The 20,230-nt window shown below is 35.8% G+C and overlaps 1 protein-coding gene across 1 annotated transcript in view; it reads right to left on the bottom strand.

Annotated features, from left to right (window-relative positions):
- The window catches only part of LOC117168403 (uncharacterized protein F54C8.7), a 148,570-nt gene that overhangs the window by 93,421 nt on the left and 34,919 nt on the right, over positions 1 to 20,230 (bottom strand). The window contains exons 2-3 of the mRNA XM_033354036.1: positions 13,745 to 13,968; positions 9,810 to 10,066 (exon numbers count right to left, since the gene is read on the bottom strand). Coding sequence (XP_033209927.1) covers positions 9,810 to 10,066; positions 13,745 to 13,916 — 429 coding nt within the window. The 5' untranslated portion in view covers positions 13,917 to 13,968. The remainder of the gene's footprint in view (positions 1 to 9,809; positions 10,067 to 13,744; positions 13,969 to 20,230) is intronic.

Here is a 20,230-nt window from a genome sequence, read left to right as displayed (position 1 = left end):
TAACTCACGGTTGTGAGACGTTGTTGTGGCTAAAATTGTACCGCGATTTCGCTGGATGCGGGTGCAATTTTTCAAATTAGCACCCGCTCCCGGCGAAATCCTGCGGTTGTCCCGCTTCAAGCGTAATCGCGGTAAAATTTCAGCCACAACCACGTCTCACAACCGTGAGATAGGTGGTTATGATAGCCCAGAGGTCGAATTCACCGGAAAAATGTCCACGAAGCTCGTCATCCATTTCAGCCAGATCTTTAGGCTTGAGAGAAACCTTGGTGTTGATGTGTCTCCGGGTCGTAAAGCATCGCTCTTCATCTATTGGATGCCTGCCCGCGGTTGGTCTTAGTGTCGCCTCTCTTTCTTTGTTGCCGGCTTGTTCTAGCTGTGGTAGAGTAGGCGTCCCGCTGACATAGCCCCTTTTACGGAGTAGTTCAGCATGGTTTCGCAGACGTTGCTGCGAAAAGTGCGATAGCTGCGGATGTTTCTCGCACCACAGAGCATGCAGCCGTGCCATGTAACCCCGTTCACGGGTCACACTCGCATCGTAGCACTCTAGCAAGTCATCACACGTAGAGCACGCACACTAATTGTGGTCCTCCCACTACGTGTGCTATTTTGCTCATGATTTTCACCCATGATTTACGCATGCGTGCACCTAATATCGTGCTACTAGAGGGGCGTCCGATAAATCCGAAATTCCTGGAATTTTTCGCCCCTACAGTCCCGAAGTTGGAAAATTATCGGACTTATACTGTATACACTGCACGATAATTACTAGCTCAATGTAAATATCACCAAAGCTTTTTCTACAGTGAAGATATGTTTATTTTTTGTGTTTTAAATACGAATCTGACATTAGTTTTTTCCAAGAGCATCAGGGTTTTCCCCTAAATGCGGATATTTCCGTAGAAAATCAGACTTTTCTGTTATGAAATTAACTTTAGTTTTGAAATCGTTTGGAAACAGGTCGGACATGACACCTTTACGTATTTTCGTGCGTTGAATATGAATCTGACATTTGTTTCCCCTTAGCACCTTAGGTTTTTTCCCTGCATTTGGGGAATTCCCCAGAATGGCATGTTTTCCATATAGGCAGCTACCCTGGTTGTTTAATTAATCTGGAAAGCGATTCGAATACGATATCTTGATGTATTCTAGGGTGTTGAATACGAATGTGATCTGCGTTTTCCCCCCGCAGGTCCGGTTTTTACAGTAGATGCAGAAGATTCCCTAGAAATGCAGGTGCTCGTGTAGCAAATTCACACTAAATAGGAAGTATTCTGGTATCTTATATATTTGAGATGCTGAATACGTATTTGAACTCGGATTTCCGCTAATTTTCCAAAGTTTTCATCTAGATCCGAAAAATTCCCTAAAAGCCAGATTGTTTTAGCACAATACCACCTTTGTTACTGGAATTATCAAAAGAAATTATCTTATGGGTGCTTTTTAGGTTGAATACAGACGGGAGCTTTCGCTTCAGAGCCTTCATCTTTTTCCATAGATTCGAAGAATTCTCTACAGAGCTCTCTTTTATTATTATTTGAAGTTATAGTGAATTCAACTTCGCAGCTGAAAACTTTTTCCTGAGCCTGGGAAAGTTTAGAGCCGAATGAAGGAACAGATATTCCGATCGCGTGGCAAGAACATCTGATTATTCTTTAATTTTAAATAGAAAAAACTCTGTATCATAAATTTCAAATTGTACAGTTGCAATTGAAAAAGCATAAGTGTTATTTGAATCTGCTACCTTGGAGGATGCTAGAGACGATCACAACTGCTCAAAAGGGGATGTGTAGAATGATTCATTTTCCGGTCCACCAAAGTAATAGCATCCAGCGTTGTTAGGCACGCTGCCCTGCAGGGGGAGAAGGAGTGCGTGGATGATGCCGTAGTGTGTCTGGCGACAAGTTGACAATATTATCAACAAAGTCGGAGAGCACTCATACTTAAAGCTAGGGAGGTATGAGGATTATCACCCCTAGGACGGTGGACTCATCTGCGATCGGCTACGTTTGTGGTGAGTATAAAATCAAGAACAATCTGAGAAAGTTTTCAGACAAGATGAAATGTATTTATAGAAATTGCTTTGGTTTTGCGGTGACTCATTAGGAAATGAAATGAGTCCCAAATTTCATATGCAGCACTTGTAGTATTTCGTTGAGCCGATGGAATGATATAGAGAATCGATCGAAACTAAAATTCAAGACACCTATTAGAAGAAGACAACCAGAAGGCGAGAAAGATTGCTGTTCCTGTATTACGAATATTGCAGGATTTAAAAGTCGCAATATTTCTTAAATAGTTTACGCAAATATTTACAGTGTAACAAAGCCGCCGCTTCTGTCTAATCGTGTTGAAAACATGGCAGAAGTTGAATCTGAAATCATTGCATCTATCAATAAAGTGTAAAGTGAAGACTATTCAGGACAAGTGTACGAGAGATGTTACAAAGCGGATGATGTAACTTATTTAGCTTATTTAGGTCATAAATTTCCTGCTATTTCTTAGAACAACTGAATGTAGATGCTTTTGATTTCCTGAATTCGCACCATAATCAAGGATGACTAATGTATGGATGTAATGAATTATGTTGAAAATGCGACATGGGTCAGTTTCAGAAAGTTACACAACACATTCTAGGTAATAACAAAAGTGCAAATTACAGGGAGATGTCTACTATGGTTGAAAACTTCGGTAAAGTAGGTTGATTGATGATTCTCAAGTTGCATTTGCTTCATGCACATTTAGATTACTTTCCAAGTAACTGCAGAGATTTTACTGAGGAGCAGGGAGAGGGATTCCATCACGATATCAAGACAGAGGAACGTAGGTATCGAGGACGATGGGATCAGCGAATGCTGGCAGACTTCTGCTGAATGTTGAAAAGAGATTGTAAGAGAAAAGAAACAAAGACAAGAAGAAAACCACTGCATAGATCTTACAATGATACAATCAACAAAATCAACAAGAAAAAATTATATATGTATGACTTTCAATGTAATAAGGATGACATATCCGCGTGAATTGCGTCCATATAGTCCAGGAGCCACATAGAAGAGGTGGTATGACCTAAAAGGTCCCCGGAGTTTTTTAAATGGATATTGTGCAGAATGGTCTCCTGAATCCAACGGTATGAGATGCTTTCGCGAAATGACGGTCGTCCTCGAGATATTGTTAATTAAACATTTTTACATAACTTATGCTATATCTTCTAAAATTATCGCCATATTAAGAGATTTTTTTCGAAACTGTTAGGTATTATTCAAATAAACAATTTTTGTCATGAACAATTTTTTTTTCTGCTTCGTAGTTTCTGCAAAAAACGCAAAAAAGTATAATATAATAATCGATTTTTATGCATTGTTTATGGGTCTTTTGAAGATTCTTCTTTAGAATTAGTTTGATTGTGTTAAGACACATGAAATTTCTTTGGAACATTTTTGCATCTGATTAATAGTTTATATAAAAAAAAAACCGCAAACAAGATTTGCAACAAGGTTTCTTTGAACCCGATTGTAGCCAACATTTATTGAAATTTTCACATTTTGTTTTCTCACTCTGCTAAAGAAACCACACAGGGGAAAAGTTTGTCTAAGACTTTTTCCGTATCTCGAATAGTTTATTTAAAAATAAAAAAATTAAGTTAAAGGAAAATATATAGTTAAATATGAACAGGGGGAGTAAATATTAACCGATTTTTTTCAATCTTTTTTTAAATTTTTTTGAAATAATTTAACGGGGATAATTCAGCATTTCGAAATTAGATTAATTAATATTGTACACAATTTTGATTTTTCTCAATCGATACTCTTATAACAATGGTAAGATATTTGGACCTTTTGCTTTCTTAGTGCGGCTCCCCATGGCTAGCTGATTAGTGCCGCTCGAGTGGACGCTTTCTTGTCTGGCCCGCCCTTCCCATTGTTTAAAATTGGATGCAGCGGAGAAAATCAAAATTTTTTACAATATTAATTAATTTAATTTCAATAGGTTGAACGAGCCTCGTTTTATTATTTCGAGAAAATCAAAATAGATTGACAAAAATCCGTTAATATTTCTCCCCCTGTTGATATTTAACGATGTTTTTCTTTCACTTTATTTTTTTATTTTTAAATAAACTATTAGAGATACGGAAAAAAGACTTAGACAAACCTTTTCCCTCTATGGTTTCTTTAGCAGAATGAGAAAACAAAGTTTAAAAATGTTAATAAATGTCGGCTACAATCCGGTTCAAAGAAACCTTGTTGCAAATCTTGTTTGCGGTTTTTTTATATAAACTATCAATCAGATGCGAAAATGTGCCAAAGAAATTACATGCGTCTTAACACAATCAAACTAATTCTGAAGACAAATCTTCAAAAGACCTATAAACAATGCATAAAAATAGATTATTATATTATACTTTTTTGCGTTTTTTACAAAAACTATGAGACAGAAAAAAAATTGCATATGACAAAAATTGTTTATTCCAATAAGACCTAACAGTTTCGAAAAAAAAATTTTCCTAATATGTCGATAATTTTCCAAGATATAGCATAAGTTATGTAAAAATGTTTAATTAACAATATCTCGATAACGACCGTCAATTCGAGAAAGTACCTCATACCGTTGGATTCAGGAGACCATTCTGCACAATATACATTTAAAAAAATTCTGGGGACCTATTTCCGCGGACTAAACGGTTCTTGACTCCCGGAATAATCGGAAATTTATCGTATCTAGGGGAAATGCCTTACCTGCTTAGGAAAAAAAAGATCAAATTCGTATTCGGAACCCCAAAATACATGAAGATATGATTTTCGTGCACGAAAATACATAAAGATATCATGCTCTGCACTATTTATAGACAAGTAACAAAACAAGGGCAATTTTATGCCCGGAAAAGTTGATTTTGCAGGGAAATTTCCGCGTGTAGCAAAAATCCCTGACGTGCTTCGAGAAAACTAATGTCAGCCTCGTATTCAAAACCAAATAAATATAAATATATCATACTCTGACGTGCTTCCAGACGATTTAAAAACCAAGAGAAATTTCACACCGGAAAAAGCTAATTTTCTAGGGAAACTTCGGCCTAGAACCCTAGAATTATAAATATATCATTCTCTGACCTGTTTTCAGAAGATTTTAATAACGAGGTTTATTTCATACCTGACAAAGCTCATTTTCTAGGGAATTTTCCGCATGTAGGGGAAAACCCTGATGTTCTGGGAGAAACTAGTCACAGATTCGTATTCTGCACACCAAAATACATAACTACATCATGCCTGATCTTTTTCTAGATGATTTAAATATGAAGGGTAATATATACCCAGAAAAGCTGATTTACTGGGGAATTTTCCGCGTCTAGGGGAAAACCCTGACGTGCTGGGGAAGAAACTGATGTCAGATTCGTGTTCAGCGCCCGAAAATCCATATAGATACCATACTCCGATCTCTCGAACAACCCATTTTTTTGTGGGCCTGTGTTATTAACTCCTTAAGTAGAAAGTGGAAAAAATGTCATAAATCCAAAAGAAAACGCAACTTTCTGCAATTATCTGGGGAAAGATAATTGTAAACAATAATACATTGTGTTAACACTTTTTTGTTAACTTGTATTAATGATTACTTTACTACGTAAATGAAAAGTTGTCAAAAGTGGGAAATTAAGAAATAAACCGCAACTATCTAGGATTACTACAGAAGAAGATAGTTTTTAACAATAAAAATTTATTTAAACAATTATGCTTGTTAGATTTCAATAATTATTACCAAACTTTAAGTGTAGAGTGGACAAAAAGTTTAATATTTGAGACGAAACCGCAACTTTCTAACATTATGCCAAGATAATATTATTTAAAATAATAAATTCTTTAAACTATAATTTTGTTTACATTAATCGATTATTTACATCGCTATACTTGAAAATCGGACAGAAAAAAGAAAAATTGTTGAAAAAATGGTAATTGTCTAGTATTATTCTAAAAGAAATTTATCAGAAATAATTTTTAAAATGTTTAAAAAATTATTTTTTAACATTGGCTAAGTGGTACGAGTACCTCACTCTAATTGAAATTTGGATTTTTTAAACCGCGACTTTCTATTTTGCAAATATTGCTAAAGTAGGAACAAATTGTTTAAATAAATCATATAGACATCTAATTACCAACATAAAGTGGTATTTTATGTATTATAAACAATCTGCGTTTAAAAAACTGAAAAAACTCCTAATTAGTGACAAAAACTCGCAAAACCCATTTTTTCACTTATGTGGTTTTTTTGCGAACCTATAAAGTATACTGATTAGGGTAATATTTAAAAAATCATATTTTATTCGTATTCAATGGCTCATTATGGAAAGAAAAGTTGAGTTAAACTCGATTCAACTAATATTCACGATTCTGAATTCAGGGATATAGCCGGGTGAGTATGCAAAAAATGCCCACAAAGGGAATCAAATGTTGAGTCAGCTATTTTGAAGTATACAATCAAAACAATACTTTCTCAAAATTTAACAGAAGTTTTATTGGCTTGCATTTTTTAAGCTTCTCACGTGGTATACTCTCTTCGATAGATAAAAAATATCTCTATTAGGACTCATTTAACTCTTAATTTAATAAGCTTTTTAATAGTGGTTTAAAACATTTTCTCGCTCCTTTTGGAGAGTCTGTAGTGAACTATTGGCTTATGGTCGTTATTTGTGAAAAATCATCAGACCGGTAGAAATTTTAGCAGTTTATTTACAAAAACAAAATGTTTAACTGTGAGAAATGAGGACAGTCACGAGGAATAAATTCTCAATCAATATGAAACTAAACCCGATAAGTAAATGAAACTTCCAAAAAATTTCAAAAATTATACTACCACGAATAATCATTGTATCTTTTCTGCTATAATTTATAATGTGTGTATGCATTTATGTATAAATTTAAAAAAAAGGATAACACTCTGCCGGTCATAATGACCATTATCGTTCAAATAACTTCTATCTGATCTGTGGAGAGGGAATAACAAATCACACTGCTCACGTATACAAACTCTTCTATTTTTGTGCGATTGAAACGCGTTTGAGATTGCCAGTCATGTACCGTATTCTCATTTGTAGCCGTACAAGCTCCCCTAAACGAAAAATGTTATAACATTAATTCAATTATACGTGTTAGCTACTCAAAATAATTAATCAGTAATACAATATAATAATATGAGGAAGATAAGTGAAATTATGACAAGAATGGGAGTTTTCTGCAATGAAATTCAGCATGTGCAGCTTACACTAAAAAGTGAAGTCAAAAGGATCGAAATTGTAGTAGAACATTTTTCGGAAGAAAAATTGACCACACGCTATCAGTAACGTGCTTAACATGAGATATATTACATAATTGAATATTCCGCGGTCTAAACCTGTTAACTAATATTTCAGAAATTTTATACGGCGAAGGAAAATCGTTCCGCGTGCCTATGTTATAGATACCAAAACACAATTTTCGTAACTACATTTAAAATAAAACTAAAAGGAATTTTGTCGTTTCAATATCGGGATATTAACTACATATAAAAAATCCTCCAGAAAATACAAAAAAATTAATTTCGAAAAAAATGCCAGTTAACAGGTTTATACCGCATACAGTTAAGTTTTGGTGGCTAGCAATCGCTACGGTCTCATCACTTATGTCCAAATGGATAGAAAAGTGAAGTGTGAAATAATTTTCAATTCCAGGAAGAACAATAATTCTTATATAAATATTGAAAATACCTGCATTAGGTTCAATTTCTCGAATACTGATTTCATGCTACATTTTTTACCTTTATTCTGGTTCACAGGTTACGATACTGATGACATTGGAACTTTTTTATTTGACATAATTGATACGGATTCATTCAATTCATTTTAATAGAAGTTTGTGTTTACGAAAAACCAGCCATGACTTAAGAAAACATTTGTTTACTTAATTACTGTGTTTTTCTCACGCCTATGACTTAACAAAACTTAACCTTCACGAAAATTTAAAATTTATGAAGTGATTTCTATTTTTTAATTTGTCTCAATTATATCATTTATCTTCTTTTAAGTACGTCACTGGTAGCTTTTTCGCAATTTATCTATAGAAAAATATTTTACTTTATTTTCGCTCCTTTAAAAACTTCACTTTTTATGTTAAGTCGCACATGCTGAATTTCATTGCAGAAAACTGCCATTGCTTGTCAGAACTTCACTTATCTCCATCATAATATGACATTTTATTAATGATAAATTATTCTAAAGAACTAAAACGTGAAATTTAATCAATATCATAACAATTTTCGTCGAAAGGGGACGTAGACCACTTATTCAGGTAGAAATGGTTACGACCTTGAATTTCTCTTACTAATACATATGCACTTAGTTGAACAGCCACCGCATGGTCCTAAGGGGAGAAACCATAATCTAAAAATGACACCAGCTCCCAGCAGAACCGTATGGCCAAGTCTTACGACCGCGAGATGGGTGGCCACAGGGCCCGATGAAATCACAATTACACACCAGCGAAACCCCCGTGTGTCTTGAAGACACCAAGCGATCCAAGGATAACAGCTTTCTGTATCCATTTTGGAAGTGCCTTGGCATATTTTTAGCACGCGGGTATAGCTTGAAGGTTACGAACCAGTAACAGCTCCGCACTTATGAAACAACCAATCACAAGGACCATTACTTTCACCGAATATTTTGGGTACAGTCGCTGCAGCTCTCTTTTGAGTTCTTGACACCTCTCCTCCTTATTCTTTTCCTCAGCAGTCATATCGTAGTCGACGCCGAGAATTCGATCACGAATGTTGTTCTCTTATCGAAGTCTTGTAGAACGATTTCAGGCTTTGCGTGCGCAACGGAGACGGCTGTCCGAAAATTGTAGTTCGAGACAATGTGGCACTTGTCGTTTTGGACAACTGACTCTTATCTCTTTTGAAGCGTTCGGCCGCGCAGGGTCCTAGATAGTATGTTTTCTAGGTACTCAGCGTGTGCATGAAACGCTCTGCGCCTATCACCAGGAACTTTTTGACATAAAATGAGGTCACGGCAAACTAAGGTGAAAATAACACCGCGCTGGCCCTGATGACGCAAAAGTTTGCAATTTTGACAAGGACTATTCTTCTACATTTCTCTGAAAGTTACCGTGCATTTTCTTGTCAAGCAGCTCTTGTTGAAATTTTTTAACTTCTGCTTTCTTTACTTCGGCTTTTAGAAGTGAAGCATCCAGATGGAGTAATGCACATCCCCCACTTCCGATGTTAAAATTCAGGCCAAGGGTCTCGGCTACCTGTTCCGCGGCTTTGTAAAGGGAACGCTCCTATGCCAATCATCACGTGGTTCCTGAACATTTTTAAGAGATGATCTCTGTCATTTACAACAATGTAAACTCTACTTAGAACAATTCGGTTATTAAGACACTGGAGATTTAGAAGTCTGCGTCCTACTTGACAGCGTGAGATTAACCTTTTTCCACGGGAAGTTCTTGGTACCATCGGGTCCTGCAACGGAAAAGTTCTTCGTATCCCTAAGTGCATTTTTCACCTCTTCAGCAGTGACTGATGCACATTCTTCCTCAGATGTTTTAAGGTGCTCAGTTCTTGGGCGAACTTGCAAACCCTTCCGTGAGCGGTCTATCAGATGTAAAGTCACAAATTCTAGCAATCTTTTCCCTAAAGGTACCACCTTTATACAATGAGTGGGCCCAACGTTGCAATTGTTTGGCAGACGCTACCCTCTTAAAATTCTTTCTTACAGTATCAATATCTAAATTTTTCTTTTTGCCACTTAGCCAAAATTCTACGGCTCTTAATTTTTAATATTAAGATACTTCTTCTCTGTCTTCCGTACACTTATCTGTACGTATTTCTTCATTCATATCTTTATACGGTTCATGAAAATCTAAAGACTCCTCAAAAATCATTTCAACATCACTGAACTCGTTCATTGCGTGTAACAAAATGCTTTCAATATGTCCTTTTAATTCATTTTCCTTATGATTTATAGGAGAATCTGATATCTTTAGTGATTGAAATGTGGCGAGTAGAAGACTGATGACGTTCAATGGATTGACCTTCATATTCAGTGCTGTTAAGACATTTTATATCAAAAGCTATAATGATCGTGAATATTTTAGGGATGCAGACTGCATGCGTCCATCCAAAAATTGCCCCATTTCGTCCTATTTCAAATGGGGCATTCTATAAGCATTCTATTGGTGCTGACGTATGTCCGTATTGTAGATATACAACTTTCCAGCAAAATCACTCCCTGGAAACTTGGCCGCTTTACGCAAAAAAAACACAAATGAGTACGAGGAACAGAAGCCACACAATTTTTTAAACTTTTTTTTGATTCCCATAACGTTGGAATGGCTTCAAATTTTTAAGGAGACATTTTTTATTTTAGATTTTTTATGTCAGATTAGGATTCAGCGACTTCAAAAACTGTAAGATATTCACTTTTATAGGAATCAAATAAATATTTAAAATTTTGATCAGCTGTATTGGATCCGCCATTTTGAATTTTTTAAATTCTGTTACCAAATTTGGATTCAGCGGCCCAAAAAACGCCGTATACACAGTTTCATCAAAATCGCAGGTTGCTTATACAATATGATTTTTGGAAAAAATGCAAAAACACGTCAAATTTCTTTTGTACTGTTGGGTAATATATATTCTTTCAGATTTTTTCTATTAATTTTCCCTTAATTTCCATTATTTTCGCCCTATGTTGGGGATGGCACACCCCCTAAATTTTTTTTAATGAAGTCAGGGACATAGGGTTTTTCATCTCTTATTATGCCAATAAGAAAAAATACGTCTTGCTTAGTTTTTGATCCCGTACAACATATATCAAGATCATTTAAATCGGGGGGGGGGGGGGGGGGCACTTGGAGTACTTTCCTTGTGAGAGCAACCGTTATCTAAAAATGACACCAGCTCCCCCAGAACCTACGGCATACCTACACACCTACGGTCTACTATTGCACCTAGGGCCAAGTATCATGACCGTGAGATGGGTGGTCACAGAGCACGATGAAATTACAACGACAGGCCAACGAAACCCTCGCATGTCTTGAGGACACGAAGTTCTCCAAAGCTCTCTCAGCACCATAAACTGAACAATTGATGCTCCAGAGCTCGGACTCCTCTGAGATATCCTCACGAAAAGAGACATCTATTTCAGCAAGATCTTGGTGCTTCGGAGGAACCTGTATGTTGATATTTCTCCTTGTTCTAAAATCATTATGGTCTTTTATAAGGTGCCTGCGTTTATAAGAGCATGCGATCTGAATGTCGCTTGCTCTTCTTTATCTTTAGCTTGTTCATGTAGTGATTGAGGAGGCACGCTGATTTCGCAATGACTCATGCGAAACGTGCTGAAGCTTTGAGTGTTTCTGGCACCACAGAGAGTGCATACGCGCCATAAAGTCTCCTCTAACAAGGATATAGAATTATAGCAGTCTAGCAAGTCATCCTTGAGTTGACTCGACCACCCAATGTGGTCAACAAAAATAATGCTGTATGAACTCGCGAGGCAGTAAAGATATAGTTACTCTAGACGCTGTTGTCATGACTTAAGCTCGTAAGAATCAAAGGAACTTGCACATGGCATACATTGACTATAAGCCAACGTTTCCTTCCGTCGCATTACGATGGGTATATTTCAAGGAGACTCATTTAGTGCATTGTGGTTCTGTTTAGCGTTGAAACCATTGAAAAAAATATTAAACGGAATGTATCATGGGTTCAGAATACATGATAATGAGGATGGTCATCAAGTGACCAATCTTCCGTACATAGATGACCTAAAGCAGTACTTTAATTCAGCCCAGAAACTGAAACAAGTAAGCAATTTCAAAATGCAGTTTTCCAATTATATTCACATGGAGATCGGAATAGATTAATGCAGAACAGTGCATTTAAGCATAGAGGAATTAGGGACCGCAGAGTTAGAGAACGGGTTCAAAAATGAAATCGAGGTAATGGCTGCGGAGAGTCATATAAATATCTGGTTATTCTTGAATTTAAGGGTATTCAGCGTACAATGGTTAAGACTAGCTTAATGACTGTCTCCCTTATGAGGCACAGATTGATTATGAAGAGTTATGTCAACTCAACAATCAAAATAAGGGCATTGAACACCTACTTTATCTCTGCCCTCACGTACTCCTTTGAGCTCATAAAATCGTCTAAAACCTACCTTGAAAAGTTAAACAGAATTGTCTGTGTAAAAATATCGAAGCATTAAAATATCGAAAATATCGAAAAAAATATCGAATGCATTACATTAATCAAGCGATTGAAAAGGTAAATCTACCACGACATATATGGGGTATGGGCGTTATGGATGTCAAAAAAATGTGTAAGTCACAAGTTATAATGTTGCGAGACTATTTTAACAGCAAACGAGAATTTGCGCTTTACAGCATCATTTGTAAAGCGCATCTTTATTAAAATAATTTCTCTATTTTCTCAACAAAATCCGTTTTAGGGAGCCCTGCGCGTTCTGTCGCTTTAAAACCATGGACATATGAAACACGGGACTAGGCACGCCATCCTAACATGGCGAGCGTGGTTGATTTCATGGGAGGGGGGAGAGTCCCATGAGTGGGGAGAGCCGCCATCTTATGATGTGCCACTTGATTATGCGCACGAGCATTTTTTGCCGACAAACTGTACAAGAAAATACAAACATGTGGGTGCTGCCATGTTTGTCGCGGGACATCGAAAGATGGCGGACTTCCCCCATCATTGCATCAACCCCGCAATGGCATGTCTAGATCAGTGTTTCCTGTACGCATGTTTAAACCGCACTTACAACTATGTTTGGTGTTTTTATTGTTGTTCCCACGAGAAGCTAGGAAAAGAGGTTCGTCCATCCTGCTAGAGCCCCGCATGCAAGTGCGTACTCTTGGGGGTTAACTCCTTCGGGACCACCCATGAACAATTGTCCTCGACTGCTTATTAATTTTTGTAACCATCTTCAGCAGAAATCCTTGGTACGGGGACCCTCTAGATGCAACCCAAGGACGTATATATATATATATATAGGGGAAAGTCGCCTAGGTTGGACCTTTGAAAGTTTTCATATAAGACCACTAGCGACATCTATGTCCGAGCGTGGCGAAACTACTCTCGGAAAGGCAAACTTTTCGAAGCATTGTTCATTTCGTCTCGTGTTTGTGGAAGAGTGTTCGGCACGCAGTTACTCCAAGAGAAGAAATCAAGTTTTTTAGCGCCTCTCGAAATCACGATAGAACTAGAAGAAAAATCATGGAATGAATAAGTTAAGCATATTTGTTTGTTATGTGGTTATCTTTCAATAAGATGCCAATGGGAATATTTTATTTCCCAACTACTTTGGCAGTAAAGATCCAACCTAGGCGACAAATTTTTTTTAAACGCCCATAACTTTTATCCTTTTTGTTGAATTAATTTCATTTGCATTCAAAAAAGTTTTGTAATAATGAGATATTTCTAACGATGTCCTATAATTGTCTCAACTCTTTCTTAAACGGAAGTTATAGTCAAAAGTAGAAAAAAGGTCCGGTCTAAGCGACGGCTAATAAGTTGTGTAAGTTTGAAAAATTGAGATTCCTTTCGTGTATGTGGTATCGAAAATCCATTCGAATTATTAATTTATGAATGAAATTATAGAAGTGATTATTCTAATGTGAAGTTTAATATATAGCTCTAAAAAATGCTACCAGTATCTGATAATGCAAAATATCATAATATGTTACATATGCAAGAAACGTACAAGATTTTGATGTTAGACTCTCAAGAGTTAAACTCATAGTCGCTGGTCTTGGCTGACATTCGCTTAATCGATTTTTTTCAGTAAGAGCTGGAGGAGAACCACTGTGAACTGCACCGTCACTTTCATTAAGAGAAGGTGCGTCCTTTAACATTTCATGAATACTTCGTTCCATTCCTGTCAGCGTAATATCTCTCTACGACATGCTGATGGACCAATCACAGTATCTGAAACAATTGAAAAATAGACATGATTTTCCTAGCCATATTTGTGCAAATTTTATTATTGTTTTAAAGTTCACATGTAAGCTATACTGTATCAGAAATGGGTGGCATAGGGTCTGACGGCGTCACCTAACGCCTAAAGTTCTATAAATAATTATATTATTTAAAAATTTAATAACTTTTCTCCATGGACGAAACAATTATATTGATCTTTTTCATTGTTACAGTTATCGATTAGAACAGAAACGTGATTCACGAGTCATTCTTATAACTGATTCAGGAAGGAAACAAACGGGCGGAGACGAATTTGTTCCAAACGGGCTGTAGTCATTTTTCGAAATACTAAGTTTCCAAAAAATAATGAAATATTACTCCAATTTCGATTAGAGAATGCTGCTGTACTAAATAATATTAATATATTCATTAACTAAAGCAGAAAATGTTGTTAAAAATAAATATTTCGAGGTTTATTCAAACCTAGTTATTTGAAATGGTTGCAGCATAAGTGGGACGCTCGAAACACGAAATATAATAAAGGCGAGTGTGAAGAGCTGGAGGCAAATGCTGCAATCACGCGAATAGCCAGAGATGGGTAAGGAAAGTACCCTATGTAATTTAAGTAGTTTTTTACGGTAAATTACTAGATATTTTATCGGCCTAGTTTCTAACACGATGTAAATTATGCGTATATACATAAATTTATTAGAATGAAGTTGGAATGAAAGTTGAAAGAAAATTGAAAAAATATACATGAATGTGGAAAATCACAGAAAATTATGAATATTTCTAAAGTTCAAATAATTCACCGGTACTTCTGAAAAAAATTATATTAAAATCCATTTCAATTACAAGTATTTAAATTAACAAAAATAACAATATTTCACAATTATCACTTGTGGACGTTTGAAATTAAGATCATTCCATTTAATATATTGAAGTCCGAATTGTGTTTTTTTTGCTTCTGTTTCGCTTTAGTTGATATTATCTTTTTATGGTACGTCATTTACTAGGTATTTTACCTGTTTTCTACGTAAAATACTTCACTTAGAAATTTTACGTAAAAAACCTTCAGTTACGCGTAACTGCACATCCCTGCGAGTAGCACTTGGGCATAGTGCATAAAGTACTCTACGCATTTTTCTTTTGTTAAAATAAAGATCAGAACAAAATTTCCATGAAATTAAAAAGGATACAAAGAGAAAATAAAGAGTTGCTGAAGGATTTCAAAATTGTTAGTGTTCTTTTTTTTTGCTTCAAAATGCAGAATAAATATTTGGCAAAATTGTCAGGAGATGTGAAGACACGATAGATAAAAAATATAAAAAATCGAAAAATGCATCCAAAGATAAAAAAATTTAGTGAAAATATGTTTGCAGTGCCGTCGATCACTATGGGTGATCTTGACATTTTACGAAACTGATTTTATAGTAAAGATTAAGTGCACTGAGTTTACTGGTACTTTTCTGCTTCGATGTGAGGTTAGTATAACAATATAATATTTTGAGTTATAAGTTATTATTTGATACTTATATGAACATTAACATTAGATAATATTCCTGTAAAGCATGGAATTTTTTATAATTTTTGTTTTTAAGTTCCATTGCTGATGTAAAATCTGATAGCAGTTTTTTGAGATTTTGAGGATTAAATTTGATAATGCAAGGTGAGAAATGCAAGCAAAACTACTATGTGTCACGTCATCAAACCGTTGTAAGACAACATACAATGTAAGGGAGGTATATGAAGAGACGAAAAATAGGTTGAGAGGAGGGGAGAGAGTTTGGAAGGGTTTCTGGTTGGATAGGTGGTTGAGGCAAGGGTGCCTGCTTAGCGCGACGCTTTTTGCGATGTTAATAGCGGATATGGAAAGTAAGATAGTGGACGAAGTAGTAGGAGAAGTTAGGATAGGAGGGGTTAGGGTATGGTCACTCGCGTATACAGGTGACATATTGCTGCTAGCAGTGAGAGAAGAGACCTTAAAGGAGATAATAAGGAGTTTGAGAAGATAGCTTCATAATAATAGGTTAGAGCTGAATGGGGAAAATTCCAAGGTTATGGAGTTTAGAAGGGGTAATTTGAATTGCTCGTGTCACTAGTGATGAGTGTCTTACTTTATGGGGTGGAGGTGTGGGGATGGAAGAACAGAGAAGCGTAAATACGAGAAAAAATTCTTGAAAGAAGGGGAAAGTAAGATGGATAAGGAGTGTTAATAGAATAAAGAGAACAGGAAAGAAGGTGTGAAGATTTTATAAACGAACAATCCATATTATTGTGTATTTTTTAAATACAATCTTTTAATAAAAACTAGATTTCAAAATAAACGAAGTTTCTATCTTCCATACATCAACGTGTATCGAATTTAAGCGACGCGGGACATGGGCAAATCTTCAATGAAAGTTAAACAAGAAAATTTCAAAAATCTACTGTGCAGTGGGATTAATCAGGAATTTAATGTAAGAATAGTCTACGGCGAATAATTCTTAACGGAATTCATGAGGCATTAAATTAAAATTTAAATCATGAGGCATTAAATTTCTAAGGAAATGTTCAGAGCCGATTTGTACATTTAATTTGTTAAGGTCATTTGTTTATATTTATTTATTAACGCGCACTCGTTACCTAACTTATTCGAGGTAAACATTTTTTAAGTACCTAATCCAAGGATATTGTGCTTTTTTATTAGGTACGATAGGTAAACAACATTTAAATTATTTTAGCACTTGACTTTTCACTTTGATTTAAAATTTGATTGAAGTTTACAGAGTTCAGTCATGATTTCCCCTCTCATCCTCATGCACACATTCCGTGAATTAGAAACAAAATTCACTCCATTCAGGTTAGTTAGTTTCAAAACTAGTTAACTGCATAAGTGAGTTCCACAACTGGCTCGCTGCAAAATTAATCTGCTCCTGCACACTTTATTTATTATACAAAATAACTTTCCTTTTGTATACAACTTAATTGATTTCGCTAACATCATTTGACGGCAGAAAAAAAATCAAATTTATCCATTTTTTCTAGCGGCAACGGTTTTTCGCGTTTTGTGGAAAATTGGGTAACATGCAAGGAACGATTTTTAGAACTCACTTACTTATTCGTTTGTAAGAAAGGTGGTTTTCATATTGTAGATCACGAAATAACTATATTTTCCTTCAAAATCGCGCAGTACCGTCACCTACCATCACGGTCCCTGTAGAAACTGTACGGTTACGCACGCGTCAGTGACTGATCAATTAAAAACAGAAGCCCGAAGAGCGAGAAGCCTTCGTTGGTTTGAATTGAGTATTTTAGCACGACGCCATGGGAATGCAAACAACTTCTTCGAGAAAATATTCTAAAGGTAAAAATTAGGCATAAATATACACGGAAACAACTTGGATTAAATCAAGTAGGCTGAATTACGTGGCTAATTTTACTTGAAAGAAGCCAGTATTTTCTTTTTACAAAAGAACGATTTTCTTGAATCAAGAAAATAACAATCAAAGATATATTTACTCTAAGCTCATGTACTTAATTCATGTGATTATTTCGACTACTATTTTAATTGAAACAATTTTCAGGTTCTTGAGACAAGAAAATGAATGAATTCTGCGAAGAATAAATTTCTCTTAGCATGATGCTGGAATATTTTCCTTAAAATAATTATTAATTTGAAACGAATTTCAGATGTATTTCGAAGATGCCTACGTTATCAAAGTAGAATCACATCAGTTTTCTGAATATAAGAACTGTAGATTTGATACAATACACATTGCACACATACTATGAAAATGAATATATTGGTCCAAATTAATTCACTTCTTACTACGAAAATATCTTATTATATATTATAATCGACAAGTGTTCGCTACATGAAGTTGGATCGTAGTGATAACTTTGTTTTTTCATTACATTATTCTAAGATACAATTATGTAGAAAGATGCGATATGATAGTGAACATGCTAACGGACGTCCCCGCATACTATTTGTGAGTTAATTCAAAAAAATTTAATTTTTATAAATTTGATTAATTCGTGTGGCGCTTAGGAATTAGTATCGATTTTATCAGTGTTTTTGATTCCCCCAAGTTTTTACCTACAATAATAAAGATTTTGTCTTTAAACTCTGGGGAATGATAGCGAACATGCTAATGGACGTCCCCGCATACCTTTTGTGTGGATTAATTAAAGAATAATTAATTTTGCTAATTTGATTGTGTGTATTTCGAGGTTATGTGTATTACAATTCTCTCCCATAGTTATTCTTGAGTACTACCGGCAGCATCGGTATGATGTACTGCGTTATAACTGTACTGCGTCGGTATTTTTTTCGCTAATAGTTTGAATTTAATAATACATAAAATTAAATCATTTCGAATTTATGTTTAACCGTAAACAATTCTTGTGAATTCGAAAATGTCGGGGCAATTTTTCCTCGATCAAAACGGCCACAGTGAAATTATTTTTGTGTAGCGTTCAAGGAAACAAAAGAGCATTCGAATTAAAAAATAATGACAAATATCCCTGCTGTATATAGGAATTTTTTTAATAAAGGAAAAATTACTTTTTTGGATTTGTATAGATTGAAATTAATATTTAAAAAGTTAAAAATCTGTTACCTGAACCTTATTCAGTTCAAATTAGAGTAGCAAGACATGATTTTATTTTGTTTACACACAATTTTTGTTTTCGATAACAGCAGTTTACAAATCACAAAAAAGGCAAAATTCGTGAAAATTATAAGTGCAAAAAATGAGTTATGAAAATATAAAATGATCATTTGTGTGGAATTTGAGGTTAGGTTGGTTAGACATATTTGAAAGGGTGGAAGGACTGGGTTGATCCGGTTGGTAGTGGCAGGGTGTGGTAGAGATGAAGAAGGGTAAAGGTGTTCGCACAAGAAAATACATTTGCAGTATGCTGGAAACAACTCACGCACGAGCCGGCCGTGTACACACAAGAAAGTACCAGCCAATCATGTGCGATCTGTCGCGCTGCTGCGGTGCGGGCTGGCTACGTACCGTTCACATATCGGACCGTCACTCCAGCATACTTCACACGCATTTTCTCGTGCGAACTCCTTAAGGCAGCTACCAGAACGCGACGATAGTTAGACGGGGAAGGACAGAAGGCGGGAACGTTTGAATTGGATTCATGACCAGCGGAGCGAGTAATATCGAGGAAAAAACGGATTTAAATTGCGAAGTTATGATAGAAGTAATGGAGATTTATGAAGAAAAGCAGGAGAAAAGGGGAGCGGAATTAAGGAAAGAAATTAAGCGGAAAATGACTGAACTTAGGAAAGAAATAAGGAAATGGGAAGAAGTCATGGAAAAGTTCTTCTCTAACTCTTCCATCAACAAGAGTTTGGTGGGGGCTAGAGTGGGAATACGGAGAAGGAAAGGCTGAGAAAAATAGAACAAAGAATAGAGTGAAATAAGTACTAAAATGGATTTATGCTAAGGTAGAGATAAAGGAAGTGCAAAGTGTAGGAAGGGAAGGGCGAAGAGGGGAGAAAATAGTACTGGTGAAAATAAATAAATGGGAGCATAAAAGATAAGTGATGACAAAGAAGAGGGTGCTATATGGAAGCTCGGAGAGAATATAGGATTATTTGACATGGGTAGAAAGAAAAATTCAGTATAAGTTAAGGAAAATAGCGGGAAAGGAAAAAATTAAGTGATAAAAAACGTGGGTTAAGTTTGGGAGAATACAGATAAACGGAATATGGTGAGATTAAGACAAAGAAAGGGAAGAGATAGTATGAAAGGAGCTGCTGGGAAACTAGGATAGGAAGAAACGGGAGATAGGAAAATAAGTAACAGTAAAAACAAAAGGAGAAGAGAAACGAATGTAGTGAAGAATGGAGGATTGTTACTGGAATATAGCAGGAATGTTACGAATGGCAAGATCAAAATACAAAGAGGAAGAATAAAAATGGTAGAGCAATGGGAGAAGATAGTGAGAAGTGATAAGTGGAAGATAGTGGGGGTGGTATGTGAACGGTGATATGCAGGAGAAAGTGAAGGAGATGAAATAAATGATGGAAGAAAATAAAGAAGAGATTAGGCCTATTTGGTGGGAATTTCAATGCGAGAACATATTGATGTGATAGTGGATGATGAGATAAGGGACCGTCCATAAAAGACGTCCGCAGCTAAAAGGGGAGGGGGGTTGACGAAGCAAATGTGACCTAGTGTGACAGAGGAAGAAGACGTAGGATCTGACGAAAGACCGCCGCCAGTACTTGAAACTACAGATGCTCTTCCAACAATTACATCTTTTC

Source organism: Belonocnema kinseyi, chromosome 2, assembly GCF_010883055.1.
Source record: "Belonocnema kinseyi isolate 2016_QV_RU_SX_M_011 chromosome 2, B_treatae_v1, whole genome shotgun sequence".
NCBI classification, from domain to species: domain Eukaryota; kingdom Metazoa; phylum Arthropoda; class Insecta; order Hymenoptera; family Cynipidae; genus Belonocnema; species Belonocnema kinseyi.
This window is presented reverse-complemented; position numbering and strand designations above follow the sequence as displayed.